A 16,982-nucleotide genomic window follows, 5' to 3' on the forward strand; every position below is an offset into this window, starting at 1 on the left:
CACTGTGTACATACACTCCCAGTTCTGCTAGTGCCTCATCCACATAAAAATCTCAATCACTGGAGACCCGTAGAGATGTATGCAGTAACACAGCACCAAGTACATCTAGGGTATCAAAGTCCTCATTGACATCTGCCTCTAAGAAGGAGGAGGGAAGGAGTAAATCTCCAAGGGTATGTCTACACTACGGGATTAATCCGAATTTTGGAAACAGATTGTATAAAGTTGAATGTATGCGGCCACACTAAGCACATTAATTCGGCGGTATGCGTCCATGTACCGGGGCTAGCATCAATTTCCAGAGCGTTGCACTGTGGGTAGCTATCCCATAGTTCCCACAGTCTCCTCCACCCATTGGAATTCTGGGTTGAGATCCCAATGCCTGATGGGGCCAAAAACAATGTCGCGGGTGGTTCTGGGTACATCCTACCCCCTCTCCAGGGAAGCAACGGCAGACAACCGTTTCGCACCTTTTCCTGGGTAAACAGTGCACACGCAATACCACGGCAAGCATGGAGCCCACTCAGCTCAAGACAGCAGTCATGAACATTGTAAACACCTCGCGCGTTATCGTGTGGTTTATGCTGAACCAGAACCTGCAAAACCAGGCGGCGAGGAGTAGGCTACGGCAGCGCGGTGGCGAGAGTAATGAAGACATGGACATGGAATTCCATCAAACCATGGGCCCCGGTGCTTTGGAGATCATGCTGTTAATGGAGAGGTTGTAGCCGTGGAATGCCGATTCTGGGCCCGGGAAACAAGCACAGACTGATGGGACCGAATAGTGTTGCAGGTGTGGGACGATTCCCAGTGGCTGCGAAACTTTCGCATGCGTAAGGGCACTTTCATGGAACTTTGTGACTTGCTGTCCCCTGCCCTGAAGCGTCAGAATAAGGGCTGCTCTCATCTTGGTACAGTTGAGAAGCGAGTGGCGATAGCCCTGTGGAAGCTTGCAACGCCAGACAGCTACCAGGCAGTCGGGAATCAATTTGGAGTGGGCAAATCTACTGTGGGGGCTGCTGTGATGCAAGTAGCCAAAGCAATCACTGAGCTGCTGCTACGAAAGGTAGTGACTCTGGGAAATGTGCAGGTCATAGTGGATGGCTTTGCTGCAATGGGATTCCCTAACTGTGGTGGGGCGATAGATGGAACCCATATCCCTATCTTGGCACCGGAGCACCAGGGTACCCAGTACATAAACCTCAAGGGGTACTTTTCAATGGTGCTGCAAGCACTTGTGGAACACAAGGGACGTTTCACCAACATCAACGTGGGCTGGCCGGGAAGGGTTCATGATGCTCGCGTCTTCAGGAACACTACTCCGTTTAAACGGCTGCAGCAAGGGACTTACTTCCCAGACCAGAAAATAACCATTGGGGATATTGAAATGCCTATAGTTATCCTTGGGGACCCAGCCTATCCCTTAATGCCATGGCTCATGAAGCCATACACAGGCAGCCTGGACAGGAATCAGGAGCTGTTCAACTACAGGCTGAGCAAGTGCAGAATGGTGGTAGAATGTGCATTTGGCCGTTTAAAAGGTCACTGGCGCTCGTTACTGACTCGGTCAGACCTCAGCCAAACCAATATCCCCATTGTTATTTCTGCTTGCTGTGTGCTCCACTATCTCTGTGAGGATAAGGGGGAGACTTTTATGGCGGGGTGGGAGGCTGAGGCAAATCGCCTGGCTGCTGATTATGCGCAGCCAGACACCAGGGCAATTAGAAGATCACACCAGGAAGCGCTGCGCATCAGAGAAGCTTTGAAAACCAGTTTCATGACTGGGCAGGCTACGGTGTGAAAGTTCTGTTTGAAAATCCGCCCCCTTGATTGACTCATTCCCTGTAAGCAAACCACCCTCCCACCTTAAATCACAGCTTGTTTTTAAAGGAAATAAAGTCACTATTGTTGAAATATCATGTATTCTTTATTAATTGATTATAAACATAGGGAGAGAACCGACAAGGTAACCCGGATGAGGTTTGGGAGGAGGATAGGAGGGAAGTAAAAGGCCACTGAAAAAAGTCAATTTAATGACAGCCTTTTGGTTGGGCTGTCCACTGGGGTGGAGTGGGAGGGTGCACGGAGCCTCCCACCCTGTGTTCTTACACGTCTGGGTGAGGAGGCTATGGAACATGGTGAGGGGGGAGGGAGGTTATACAGCGGCTGCAGCGACACTCTGTTATCCTGCTGCCGTTCCTGAAGCTCCACCAGACGCCGGAGCATGTCTGTTTGATCACGCAGCAGCCCCAGCATTGCAGCCTGCCACCTCTCATCTCGAGTGTCCCTCATGACCTCACGTTCACTGGCATCTTTCCTGTATTTAGATACCGTGTCCTTCCACTCGTTCAAATGAGCTCTTTCATTGCAGGTGCATTCCATTATTTCCGAGAACATCTCGTCTCGCGTCCTCTTTCTCTGCTGCCTTATCTGAGATAGCCTTCGGGACGGAGGAGAGAGGCTTGAAAAATTTGCAGCTGCTGGAGGGATGGAAAAAAGGAGAGAAGTTTTTAGAAAGATACATTTTACAGAACAATGCTTATACTCTTTCACGGTGAACAACACTATTCACATTACATAGCACATGTGATTTCAGTACAAGGTTGCATTTTCCATCTTAATATTGAGTGCCTGTGGCTTTGGTGTTAGAGATCACAGACGCAGGTCCGGGCAACAGAATTCGGCTTGCATGCACCCATGGTAAGCCATTGTCTTTTGGCTTCTGCGCCCTCCTTTCCCACATACCAGCAAAGCCCATTGACTGCTGCGGTTTTCCTGTTAACCTTCAGCAGCAGAAAACAAACTAACCCCCCCCCCCATCCAATTCTCTGGGATGATCGCGGTACCCCCCCGCCCCCAACCGTGTGGCTGGTATCCGGGAAGATTCCTGCTAGCCAAAGGCAAAAAGCTCAGCGCCAATTTCCCCTCCCCCCCACCCCCTCTGCACTTGGCTGACTGCAGGGAAGGATTTCTTTTCAGCCACAACTGGGCAAACAGCCCAGTAGGAATGGCCACCTCTGTCCCCTTAATTAAATTCCCGTATTTCAACCAGGTTACCATGAGCGATATCACTCTCCTGAGGATTACACAGCGAGATAAAGAACGGATGTTGCTTGAATGCCAGCAAACACCGGGACCATACGCTTCCAGGCTTTGTCATGCAATGATACCAAATTACTTGTTACGAGCATGGCGTGGTCAAGTGTCCTACCATGGAGGATGGAATAAGGCTGCACTGCCCAGAAACCTTCTGCAAAGGCTTTTGGAGTACCTCCAGGAGAGCTTCATGGAGATGTCCCTGGAGGATTTCCGCTCCATCCCCAGTCACGTTAACAGACTTTTCCAGTAGCTGTACTGGCCATGAATGCATCCCAAGTCCTCAGGGCAAAGTAATCATTAAAAAACGCTTGCTTTTAAAACAAGTTTTATATTTTAAAAGGTAAACTCACTTGAAGTCCCTTCCATGGGGTCATGGTCTTGGGTACTGGCTTGGGAGGGTACTTCAGTCAGGCTGAGAAAAAGATCCTGGCTATTGGGGAGAACGGAGTGCTGTGTGCTCTCCGCAAGCTCGGCGTCCTCCTCTTTCTCTTCCCTGTCCGCAGAATCCTCAGGTGTGGCTGATGAGATTACTCCCGCCTCGGAATCCACGGTCAGAGGTGGGGTAGTGGTGGCGGCCCCCACTAGAATTGCATGCAGCTCAGCGTAGAAGCGGCACGTCTGCGGCTCTGACCCGGAGCGACCGTTTGCCTCCTTTGTTTTCTGATAGGCTTGTCTGAGCTCCTTGACTTTCACGCGGCACTGCTCTGAATCCCTACTGTGGCCTCTCTCCATCATGCCCTTGGAGATTTTTTTCAAAAGTTTTGTCTTTTCGAATGAAGTTCTGCTAGCACTGAATCCTCTCCCCATATAGTGATCAGATCCAGTACCTCCCATACGGTCCATGCTGGTGCTCTTTTTCGATTATCGTCCTGCATGGTTATCTGTGCTGATGAGCTCTCTGTGGTCACCTATGCTCTCCTGTGCTGGGCAAACAGGAAATGAAATTCAAATGTTTGCGAGGCTTTTCCTGTCTACCTACCCAGTGCAGCTGAGTTCAGATTGCTGTCCAGAGCAGTCACAATGGTGCACTGTGGGATAGCTCCTGGAGGCCAATACCATCGAATTGCGGCCACACTAACCCTAATTTGAAATGACAATATCTATTTTGGCGCTACTCCGCTCATCGGGGAGGAGTACAGAAATCTATTTTAAGAGCCCTTTATTTTGAAATAAATGGCTTCGTTGTGTGGACGGGTGCAGGGTTAATTCGATTTAACGCTGCTAAATTTGAATTAAACTCAGTGTAGACCAGGCCCAAGAATACCTTGGTCGCTGACTCACAAGAATGCTATGGAGACCGCACATCCCAAGGGGAGTTTCATGCATTCTCTGACTGATACTGGTACCGCAAAGGAAGAAGAGTCAGTCATCTAATATAAACTCAGTACCGAGTACGGGTAGTTGTACCCAGAGCAGCAAAGACACTGTTGAAGAGAGTTCTAAGCCCATCCCTGAACAACACTTGGTACAGGTAACACTAAAGTCAAGAGTACAAAAGACCACTTGGCTGCCTATGGTGCTCATGCAATCAGAGCTGACTCACCCAAATGTCAAAAGTTGGGTACCAGCTGCATTGGGACTAAAGCTGTCCTCCCAGGTTCTCACTCGACCCAATATTTGATACCATTGGTACCACAAGAATTTAGGTACCCCAAGGACCTAATCGTGTCTTCAGAGCCAGAGTCTCCTCTGTTAATGAGTGCTGGGGGTTTGTCGGCATCAAGACTCTCTTGGTCACTGACTCCTCTATCATCTAGTGGGCAAACTTTTTGGCCTGAAGGCCACATCTGGGTATGGAAATTGTATGGTGGGCTGTGAATGCTTACGAAATTGGGGGCAGGAGGGGGCGTGGGCTCTGGGGTGGCGCTGGGGATGAGGGGTTTGGGGTGCAGGAGGGTTCTGAGGAGTTTGGAGGGGGATTAGGGCAGGGGATTGGGGTGCAGGCGGGACTAAGGGGTGCAGGCTCTGGGCAGTTCTTATCTCAAGCAGCTCCCAGAAGCAATGGCATGTCCCCTCTCCAGCTTCTACGTGGAGGCGCGGCCAGGTGGCTCTGTGTGCTGCCCTGTCTGCAGGCACCGCCCCTGCAGCTCCTATTGGCCATGGTTCCTGGCCAGTGGGAGCTACGGGGGCAGAGCAACATGCAGAGCCCCTTGGCTGTCCCTATGCGTAGGAACCGGAGGAGGGACATGCCACTGGTTCTGGGAGCCAACCGGAGCAAGACCCCAACCCTGCTCCCTGGTTGGAGCTCAAGGGCCGGATTAAAATGTCCGGAGGGCAGGATGCGCCCCCGGGCTGTAGTTTGCCCTCCCCTGATCTAGATCATCATATTCACCCCCCTTTACTTTGCAAGCTGAATATCTAGTCCCACCACTACCACCACCACCACCCTTGGAGCACATGGAAGAGGACTCCTCAGATTCTCAAATTTTGGTGCAGGGTTCCAGTGTCTGTTCTTGGTCACGTTGCTTTCCCTCCTACACTGACATATTACAGGAGGATAGACCTCAAATGACAACCACACGGCAGGAACACAGATGGATGACTCCGCCTATGCCTTTAGGGCCCCCTCAGTGGCCTTGCTAGGACCCTGGGCATTCTATTGTCAACAATTTGCAACAAGGTCTTTGCACCACTGGCGGGAATAGAGAAGGGCCCATTTGCCTCAACCTCCTATACCACCACCTATGCCAGAGGAGGAAACCTTTGAGGAGCAAGAAGCAAGAGCAGATTAGGAGATGACACCTTTCGCTAGTACGCCTCACAAAGCTGTCCTTCTTCCACCACCTTCTATGGCAGATGACTTCAGGCAGTTTCAGGAGCTGATGAAGGAAATTGCTGACACACTTCAGATTCCCTTATAGGAGGTTCAGGAGTCCCACCACAAACTCCTACGTATTTTGCACACTGTGACATCTATAAGAATTGCCATTCCGGTCAATGAAGCTCTTATCGAGCCTGCTAAGAGTTAATTGGGTAAACTCCAGCTACTTCACCGCCTTCCTTCACGGGGATGGATAAAAAATATTATGTCCATGCCAGGAAATCAGAATTTTTGTTTTCCCATCCAGCTCCAAGTTCCCTAGTAGTGGATGCCGTTAATGCCAAATCCACCCCATACAGTAAGGACCACAGGAGGTTTGATCTTTTTGGTCACAAATCCTACACTTCAGCCACTCTTTACTTCAGAATACCGAACCATCAGGCACTCATAGCCAAATACAACTATTTAAATTATAACAAATTTCGTTCCTTTATTGATCACCTGCCAGAGGACCATCATGACCACTTTAAGGCCATTAGACAAGACTGTCCTCTCCTGTCAAAGACATCACTCCAGGTCTCCTTGGATGCTGCAGATATTGCAACACAATCTATATCCACTGCAGTGGTCATAAGAACATCTTGGTTGCAGCTGTTGGGCTTCCAAAGAGAGGTTTAGAGTACTGTAGAAGACCTCCCCTTATGATGATCATAAGCTCATTGTGGACTCAGCTACAGCTCTATCTTTTCAGCCATCTACGTCCTCCTAGCGACAGTTTTGATGGCTTGGTCAAGTCAACCATCCAATTGACTGGGTTTTTCAGCTGCAACATCTTACACCTCTCCTTCCTTTTGGATGCCACTACTCCCATTTTTAGGCTGCATGGGAAAATATAACATCAGACAAATGGTTTTTGGAAGCCATAACATCTGGTTACACTATTCATTTCAAATCTATTCCTCCTATCCCTTCCCACTCCCCATCTCTCTTCAGGGACTCTTCTCATGATCAATTGCTGATGCAAGAGATGGCCTCAGTTCTGTGTTTCGGAGCAATAGAACCAGTTCCTGTACAGCACAGGAAAAAGGGATTTTATTCAAAGTGTTTCCAGATTCCTCAAAAGAATGAAGGATGGAGGCCAATTTTAGACCTCAGGTCTCTAAATAAGTACGCAAAAAAAGCAAAAATTCAGGATGGTGACCCTTACAGCAATAATTTCCTTGTTAGAATTAGAAGACTAGTTCATGACTTTTGCCCTTCAAAATGCATATTTTCATATTTCTGTTACCCTTCACACAAGAGGTTTCTTTATTTTCTAATCAGCAAGAAGCGCTACCTCTACTGGGTGCTCCCTTTGGCACCTAAGATAAACTCAAAGATTATGGTAGTAGTTGATGCCCACCTATGTTTTGGGGGTATAGATGTTTTCCTGTATCTGGATGATTGGGTAGATTATATCAGGAAATGTTGGCTTCTTTCAACTTTGTAGTGCAGCATGCCAGGTTATATCTCTGAGGTCTACAGGGATGTGTTGAACGGTTTACAAACCAAGTAAGCACAGCCTAGGCAGGTTACTGTCTGTTCCCCAATAGGTTCTGCAGCCACTCAGCTGGTGGAAGGACTCGACCAAAACTTGTGAAGGTGTCCCATTCTTTCAGAACCCCCCTACTGTAGTGAAAATATCAGTTGCTTTGCTTTTTTTGTTTGGTGGGCACATCTGGGACCTCACAAGTGCAAGGCAAATGCTCACTGCAAGAGCATCTTCTCCACATGAATGTTTTATAAATTGTGGTCAAAAATACTTGCCGAAACTGTCTCCCTTTAATAAGATCAAAGTCTTAAAAATGATGACAGACAACTAGGCATGGATGTATTGTATTATATCAACATCCGGGAGGAGCACGTTCCACATCTCTCTGTGCTGAAGTGATAAAACTCTGGAATTGGTACATAGCCAACCACATAGTCATCACAATTTCTTACTTCCCAGATATTTAGAAAACCATGGCAGATGACCTCAGCAGACATTGCTTTCTAAATTACAAATGGGAACTGAACAGCTGAGTCCTTCAGGTGGTATTCTTAGCGTGGGGGTTCCCATAGATCACTCTATTTGCTACAGCAGCCAATGCAAAATGCGTCAGGTATTGCTCCAGAGGGGGTCTCAATCCCCAATCCCTATGAGATACATTTCTCATCTGATGGACTTCATTACATGTATCCACCTTCACCGTTATTGTTAAAGGTTCTCAATGAGAAGAAACAGGAGTGGGCCAGAGTCATATTAATTGCTCCAATGTGGCCAAGACAAGTCTGGTATACCTATCTAATCAGACTCACCCCTTATCCTCCATGGAGGCTTCCAATCAGTCCTCACTTACTGACTCAGGCTGCAGATCAGACACTTCACCACAATTTACAGATTGTGAGGCTCCAAGAATAAGTTCCTCAATGGCTCTCTGGAATAGAGGTATCCTGTTCATCAGAGGTACAACACATTTTATTAAATAGTAGAAAGTCTACAAGAGGTATTTACCTCCAAGAAATGGAAATATCATCTTTGGTGTAATAGTCATCAGATTTTTCAGACTTGCTCTCCTCTTTTTAAAATATTGGATTATATGTTGTAATTGAAAACATTGGGTCTTTCTGTGAATTGCATTAGGATTCACTTAGCAGGAATAACAGCTTTTCACACACCCATTGGGGACTTTTCACTCTTCACTTACCCAGCTATGGCAAGATTCATATGAAATTTGTCTAATATCTCCCCACAAATCAGAAATAGTACTCCTAGCTGGGATCCGAACCTAGTCCTTAAATGCAGTATGAAACATTCTTTTGAGCCACTAGCTACGTGTTCTTTATTAGATTTATCACTGAAGACTCTCTGGTAGCATTCACTTCTACCCAAAGGGTTGGAGACTTGGAGGCTTTAATGGCAGACCCTCCCCCCCCCTTTTATGGTAATAACCAGAAAGTGTTACTGCAGGTCCATCAAAGATTTTTACCTAAGATATCCTCAGAATTTCATATTAATCAAACCATTCATCTTCTAGTCTCTCCCCCCCACCCCCTCAAAAAACATACCAGACTAATGAAGAAGCCATATTCCATACCCTATATGTCAGGAGGGCATTAGCCTTTTACCTAGATAGGATATTTAGAAGACTATTTGTATCCAAATCAGACAGAAACAAGCGTTCAGTAATTTAAAAACAGAGGTTATCAAAGTGGCTATCCGGTCGTACTAAGATCTTTTACGACACAACTCATGGTCAACCCCCTTTAAGAGTGATAGCACATTCCACAATGTGGATGTACCGATTGCAGACTTCTGTAGAACGGTAATTTGGTCATCTGGTTATACTTTTTCTAATCATTATGTTTTGGTGCCGGCAGCAAGATCCAATGCTGCTGCAGGCAGTGCAGTCCTTGCTTCCCTATTGGACTCTTCTTCAAACCTCCTGCCACCTTAGAGCAATACTGCTTGGGAGTCACCTGAAGTGGAGCACTCCCAGAGACACTACTTGAAACAGGAGAGATTACGCAACTTGTGCAATAACTGGAGTTCTTTGAGATGTGTGTCCCTGTGGGTGTTCTTCTATCTGCCTTCCTTCCCCTTTGCATTAGAGTTTCCTGGGGGACTTTGCAGTGGAGAAGAAACTAAGGGCAGTTCACCCACACAGCCCCATTTAGCCGCAGCATGGGGTGCATGTGCAGGCCACATGGGCACCACCACTGAAAATCTCCAAAGGTGCAGGGCACAGGCCCACCTGAAGTGGAGCAGTCACAGGAACATACATCTCAAAGAACTCCAGTTACTGTACAAGGTGAGTAACCTCTCCTTCTGTTTACTTGAAATATCTAGACTTAGACCTTGATAATAAATGGCTCATTAAAGTTACATGTATATCCCTGACTTTGCTGCTGCTGTAAATACCATACATGTTTGATACATTTCACATTCACAGTATTAAATTTTCCTCCTCTTTGCCCCTAGAATGCTACCTTAGACATTCAATTTCCTACATGTTCCTGATATATATAATATAATAATGTATATGGATATACACACATGAATTGTGCACAGAGTCTCACTTGATATCCTTCCATGATAGTGAGCTCAGTGGTTGACATTATGAACTACTGTACATTGAATTGCAGATTTAATAGTAGAGGAAAACTTAACAAGAGGCTGTGGAAAGATTAAATAGAAAGGTAGCAAACAGGTGCTTGTTTATAAAGAAATTTACACATCCCCCTTCCTTTGCTTGTGCCTTTAAGGAGATACCTATGAAAGAGAAATAGCTTTCTGCCTAATTGGTGTTTTAGTTCACAGTTTTATAATTGGCAACTGTCAACATGCAGCTTTTATTTCTGTTTTAAGAAACAGTTCAGCATATGCAGCATTAACAATTTCCTTCCCTATCAACAAATTATGGATTAGAAATTCAGTTTCTAATTTCTGAAACAAACTGTAATGTTACGTGGTATATAAGTTGCATAGCTATTGCAAAAATAAACTCCACACGTGACATGGTTGTAATATAAAATATTTTCACATTGATTGTGTAAAATATTTATCACTCTTGATATGATTTGCAACAACTAAAATGTTTTATTATATTTTATAGGTTTGATGTATTGACAGTGTCCTTTCATGGATCTCAATTTAGTAGACCTGAGGAGGGAGTAAAAGGAGACAGATGTATGTTAAATTTTTAAAGAGTAATTGAAAGGAGCTTTATTTAGCGTTGAGTTTGTTTTTTAAAATTTCCTTTTCCATGAAGAAATTGTCTCCATCACCAACCATGCTTGTGGCATGTTTACAACTACTTCTTAATGTGTAACTGCAACTATTTATGGATAGCAAATAAAAGAAGGTTTCTGAGTAGCAGCCGTGTTAGTCTGTTTCCGCAAAAAGAACAGGAGTACTTGTGGCACCTTAGAGACTAACAAATTTATTTGAGCATAAGCTTTCGTGGGCTACAGCCCACTTCTTCAGCTGCATAGAATGGAACATATATTGAGGAGATATATATATACACACACATACAGAGAGAGAGAGCACCTGTTCATAAACAAATTTGTTAGTCTCTAAGGTGCCACAAGTACTCCTGTTCTTTTTGCAAATAAAAGAAGTGTCTGTCTAAAAAAGGACATTTTTAAGGATATGTTGAGGTTGGAAGCCTTATCAGACTTTCAACATCAGCTGCCAGTTTTGTATTCAGTAGCTTGGAGACCGTCTTTTCTCTTTGCAAATGGAATTTTATGAATATGAGATCTGTTCAGTATCAATAGGACCCTTTTATTAGAAGGAAAATTGACCTCTATACACTCCAAAATGAAAAAATGAAGTGCTTTTAGATATTTGAATTGTAGGGCTTTGGGACAGTATGACAGGGTCCATAGGGTGCAACCTGTATTCTGGGACTGTTGAGCCCTCTGTCCCACCAACCTGGGGTATCCCTCTCACATTGTGATGCTGTTGCTAAGCCACAAACCTCTGGCAGGTACTGCACTTACTCAGACATCCAAAGGCAGGGATACACCCAACTGAGTTATATGAATGCTTTGCCAGACACTCATGAGCTAACAATAGAGAGGCTCCAGCCAATTCCTCCCAGTTCCCCAGCCTTGCACCCCAGAACTGTACTGTCTTGCCCTCACCTGAAGCTGATCAGTGTAAGTTATTACACAGTCTGCCCCTCCCTCAACGTGAAGAGGACACATGCTAGTCTTCGTAAACTGATCTGAGATTTCCCAAGCACTTCAACCAAAATACACTGTTTTAGGTAAAATATAAGAGCGCTTTATTAACTACAGAAAGATGGATTTAAAGTGATTATAAGTAGCAAGTGTAGAGATCAAAGTTGGTTATCTAAGAAATAAAAGTAAATTCGCAGTCTGAGTTCTACAAATTCAACAGGATTTGAATCAAGCAGTGGCTCACCCTGACAGATGGTATAGTTCCTCAATACCCAGACTGGGACTCCTTTTCAGCTTAGGCCCACCATCCCCAGTTCAAAGTCTTTATCCTCCAGATGTGTTTCCAGGTGTTGAGTTGTGTGGGGAGTGTGGCCAAGTCATGATATCACTTCCCCTCTTTTATAGTTTCTTCCAGTTTGCTGGAAAGATCTTTTCTTATGACGTGGGTCAAGCAGTCTCCATTGAATACATGCTCTCTCTCAGAAGTCTCCATTGTATACAGTTCTGGGATAGTGGATTTGTTCCTTGATGGGTGTTGATGAGCTAATAATGCTGTCTGGCTACTCCAGGGGTTGCCAACCTGGGCCTACAAAGAAGCCAGAATTTACCAATGTACCTTGCCAAAGAGCCACAGTAATACGTCAGCAGCCCCCAATCAGCTCCCCCGCTGCCAGCACCTCCCACCCACCGGCAGCCCTGCCCCCTCCTTCCCTCCCTGCACCTCCTGATCAGCTGTTCCGTGGCGTGCAGGAGGCTTTGGGCGGGGGGGAGGAATGAGGGCACTGCAGGCTCGGGAGGGGGCAGGAAGGGGTGGAGTGGGGGCAGGGCCTGTGGCACAGCCAGGGGTTGAGCCATGAGCACCACCTGGTCTATTGGAAAGTTGGTACCTGTGGCTCCAACTCCGGAGTCGGTGCCTATACAAGGAGCCGCATGTGGCTCCGGAGCCACAGGTTGGCCACCCCTGGGCTACTCCATTGTTATACCTGAAAGGCTGGTTGTGGGTGTTCCCAACCTCACAACATATATCAGTAATAGACATGTAACAAAACTTCATAACTTTACATACAATGATAGCGCATGCAATCCAAAAGAATATTAATGTTCAACAGATCAAGACTTTTAAAATGATACCTCATAAGGCATACTTTGTATAAAAACATCATAATTATGTCAGTGGTGAATATGGGGGTTCCAGGTTGCGGCTTTGAGACACAGAGTGCCATAGAGAGTAACTTTGTTTTGTTTGCTTTTTCCTCTTCAGTCTAGAAAAATCATTGTATTTAACTTTTTTTTATTATTATTATTTGTTTTTTGCATTTTGGAACATTTTTAAAAAATTGTCTTGCATTAAAAATCCCCATCCCAAAGACGAAAGACCAGTGTCTTCACCGTGCTTTCATTTTCTAGATGCACCTCCTCACTCGTTGAGTTCTCTTCCTTGAAAGCATTGTACTTACCACCTTTGATTCAATGTAAACTAATATATTTAGCTGAATTTTTAAGTTTGTTTTTGAATGTCTCCCACTTTGGACAAGAGATGAGCTGGAACTGCCAAGTTTGGATCTAGTTCTCAACTTTTCCAAAGCCTGTAGTTCTGATCTGGGGTTTTGGTTTGAGGCTCATGTCTTTACATAGCCATATGGTACTGTCTGATGGTTTCCCAAGTCTAAAGCTTTGGGGATCATTAAAATTAGTTTTATGGGAAAGTTAGTACATATAAAGAACTGATTGGGCGTCTCCTTTCTGACAAAATGATAGGTGGCAGCACCAGACGTGGCTAAAAATGTTGGCACCTTTTCCTTGCTCTGGATGTGGGACCTTCTCTTACTAAAGTTTCCTTTCTCACCAGAAGTAACTCCTACAACTGCTTACCTTAATACCAACCTGTGTTTTTCCCAACTGTTTTTTCTGCCCACATCTTCAAAATGAGTTGGCCTAGAAATTCCATGTTGGTTGTATTTTTGTTTGCTGTGTTGAGAAGTGCTTTTTTAGCCAAGAGTTTTTCAAAAGTGGTAGTTTAAATTTAGTTTCATAAGTCCATAATTAGTTATTTAAATAAGTGGACTGATATTCAGAAGTGCTGAGCCACTTCAGCCACTTTTTTAGAAGGTAATGGGAGTTTGTGTGCACTGCACACTTACGAAAATCAGTCTATTTATTTAAGCTCCTAAATGTACTTTAGAGCCTAAAGTTAGTCTCCTATCTTTTGACACATTCGGTCTCTGTAGGTTTCATGGTGGAGAATCACGTGTTTTAAAAGATGTTTGGTAATGTTTTCAAAAATGGAAGAGAACCCATTTCAGTGGCAAGTTATCAAGAAAACCTTTCAGAGATGTTAATGAGTTTCAAGATTGTGTTACGAAGATTGACAGTTTCTCACTTTTTTTTTTGTCCTAGACACATGAACAAACCTTTGTAAACTATCCACTGCTAATTTCTAATAACTTCACTTGGACAATTAAATATAACTGAATAGTATAGGTGAAACTTGTTTATGGCTCTGCAGGAGAGGGCATCCCAAACAGTATGTGCCGTCAGAATATTTAAAAATGAAAAAGCCCTAACTGTGTATAACTTAAAAGTATTTACCAGACAAATGTTATGTCCATGTATTGTCATTTCAATTGGATGCTTTTTGTTTGTTTTGAACATTAAAGAGGTTACTAGGTTATGATTCAGGTTTCTAATCCCATGAATCCACAAGGACAAGGTAAATATAATATGGATGAATAAGCAAATCTTTCAATAAGGTTGTATGTTTGGAGGAGTTAACAGTCTTCCTTTATTCTGTCTGCAGAGTTTTTGCTATTTTACATCATGTGCAGATATTTTCTATAAACTGTAAGATGAATGTTTAAATTACTTTGACAGGATGATTTTATCACTTTAGACACCACCATAAGAAATACACTTTTTGTCCAGAGATACTTTAATTTCCTGGCAAAGGACAGAGCTGAAGCACAAAGCTTTGTGTTTACTTATGTTACAAGGTAGAAACCTAGTAACTAAAGGAATACCTTTCTCTTGATTTGCATCAGAAACTAAGGATAGGAGAACCTTAAGTAAGGTGCTTGCCTTTATTCACAGCTTGAATGTGCAATTATGGAAATTCCTGTTGATAGTAAATGTTTAGATTCTATAGATAACCCAGACCAAATTAAAAAATACTTTTGTGATCCATACAAATATGTTGAGTTCATTTGAGTAACCTGCCAAAAATAAGATTTGCCTTATTGACCAATTTAGGATTGTGTGAGCTTTTTAACCTCTCTCCTGCTTTTTTAAAAATAAGTAAATAATTTGAAGTAAATGTAATGCTTGTGAAAAGTGCCATATTGGCACTACTAGAGACTGAACTGATCTTTGGAAAAACATGTAGCCTGTGAGCATGAGATGATGATTCAGTCTCTGTGCCCCTTTGATTCTTAGTGTCACTTCCAGGATTGTTAACAAGGGTTTATTCTATTCTATATAGTATTTTTTTTATATATACCATGCTCATCACCATAGTATCTGACCACCTTCCAGTAGTGCATTACAATTTGACTACACATCTGTCACATATTGTTCCCCTCCACCCCCATTCACTTCCCAGAGGGAGAAGCATGTTCAGTGGAGTGGAGTGTTTCTGTAAGGTGTGTTTATCTTTTTAATATAAAATACCTGTTACTGTGAGTTTATGTAAGAGAAGGCTAGGTCAAAGAAATGTGCCTTGCATTTGCAGAAGAAAGTGGTAAGGTTTTGTGATGGTCCTTATTTCCTGGAGGAACCAAGGGTATCAGCTGTTGTGGATGCTTTCCATTGGGAGACCACCAACATGCATCATATAGATCCCTGAAAGGCCATCGAATGTTAACAATTTTCATTTGTTTTCAATCTGAGCTGTCGTTAAATTGGTAAGCTAGTGGTAAAAGGGTCTGCATTCCATTACCAGTCCTCTAGGCCTTCATCTTCCCCTGAAATACACTTCTGTGAACATTTCCTATAATGCTTCTACTTACAATTAATTCACAGAACCCAGAAAAAATGTGCCCAAGTGAGCAACAGCCAAAAATAGAAATCTGAAGAAAATTAGAGGAACTAGCTTAGTTCATTATTCACAAAATTAACAGGTTGCCATAAACTGAAAAGTTGTTAGCTTCAATTCTTTATGGTATTGTTAGTATTCTGACTCCCAGGCCTGTGCATTAACCACAAGACTATCTAATTATTTTCTATCTCTACTTTATTTAAAAAACAAAACAAAACAAAAAAACACAATGTTTTAGTTGATTCTGGTAAATGATACTAGAGCTACAGACTTTCTTCTAATATGTATAAAACTTGCTGTTTGTGCATATTATTCCGCACTGATCCACCTAGATTAATTTAATACAGCATTTTATTTAAAATAAATAAAATATTGGCTTGTATTGTCATAGTAAACTATTTAGAAAATGTGTTATTTTCCAGTTCCTACTACAGACTTATTTTGTTTCCACCCACTACAACGAAGTCTTCATGTTCATTTCTGACAGTTGTTATACTGCTTTAAGACACAAATTGTCGATCAGTGATAAAGCATGCCATGACACTTGTAATGGTTCACTCTTAAAATATTACTAAAAAGCAATATATTTTGAAAGATACATGCTGCTTGTCTACTCATGAGAAATGGATGTGATTTACTTGTCTATTGGGAACTTGTCCTACCAGATATTTTGATTCTTGTGCATCTCTAATCTTAACTAGAGAATGTAATCTCTTCTATCAAACAATGTTTAGACATAGAAAAGCCATTGTATGGCGCACAGTGCAACAGTGGGTGCCTGTTTATCACTGTAAACCTTCTCTTGTAAGATTTGATGCAGCCATAAGTCTAACACTTCACTATTCTCTTCCTTTTTGCATTCATTCTCTTGTGCTACAGAGCATCAGAACTACTTTGGAATTGATGAAAATCTAGGTCCTGTTGCAGTCAGCATCAGGAGAGAGAAGGTTGAAGATGCTAAGGAGAGAGAAGGATCTCAATTCAACTATCGTATAGCATTCAGGACAAGTGAGGTACTGTTTATTGAGTGCTATTTTGATGGGGAGAAGGAGGTAAAAGAGAAGTTGACCCTTAGAACACTGGCTGTTTTCTCATGCTAGCATTGATCTGGGAATTGACTTTTAAAAGATTTTACAGATGAATACATTTGCAGGGAGGTGTGTGTTTTGGTAGCATTAATACATGTTGGAGCTAATTCCTGAAGCAAAATTTTGCTTATTTTCCTGTTTCCTGAAGTGCTTCCTTCCTTTGGTTGGGAACCATTTGAGAACAGTTGGATTGGTTGCGGGTACATACCCAGGGGGACCCATAAGGGAACAGATGAAGAACCAGAGAAGGCAGACAGCAAACAAGGAAAGATAAGTTTAGACTCAGGTGCTT

The 16,982-nt window shown here is 43.4% G+C and overlaps 1 protein-coding gene across 11 annotated transcripts in view; it reads left to right on the forward strand.

Annotated features, from left to right (window-relative positions):
- The window catches only part of SIPA1L2 (signal induced proliferation associated 1 like 2), a 244,219-nt gene that overhangs the window by 110,654 nt on the left and 116,583 nt on the right, over nucleotides 1-16,982 (forward strand). For all 11 annotated transcript variants that reach the window (XM_054023000.1, XM_054022992.1, XM_054022991.1 and 8 more), the window contains one exon: nucleotides 16,482-16,615. In XM_054023000.1, the coding sequence (XP_053878975.1) occupies nucleotides 16,482-16,615 (134 nt within the window). The remainder of the gene's footprint in view (nucleotides 1-16,481; nucleotides 16,616-16,982) is intronic.

This window comes from Malaclemys terrapin, chromosome 3 (assembly GCF_027887155.1).
Source record: "Malaclemys terrapin pileata isolate rMalTer1 chromosome 3, rMalTer1.hap1, whole genome shotgun sequence".
NCBI lineage: Eukaryota > Metazoa > Chordata > Testudines > Emydidae > Malaclemys > Malaclemys terrapin.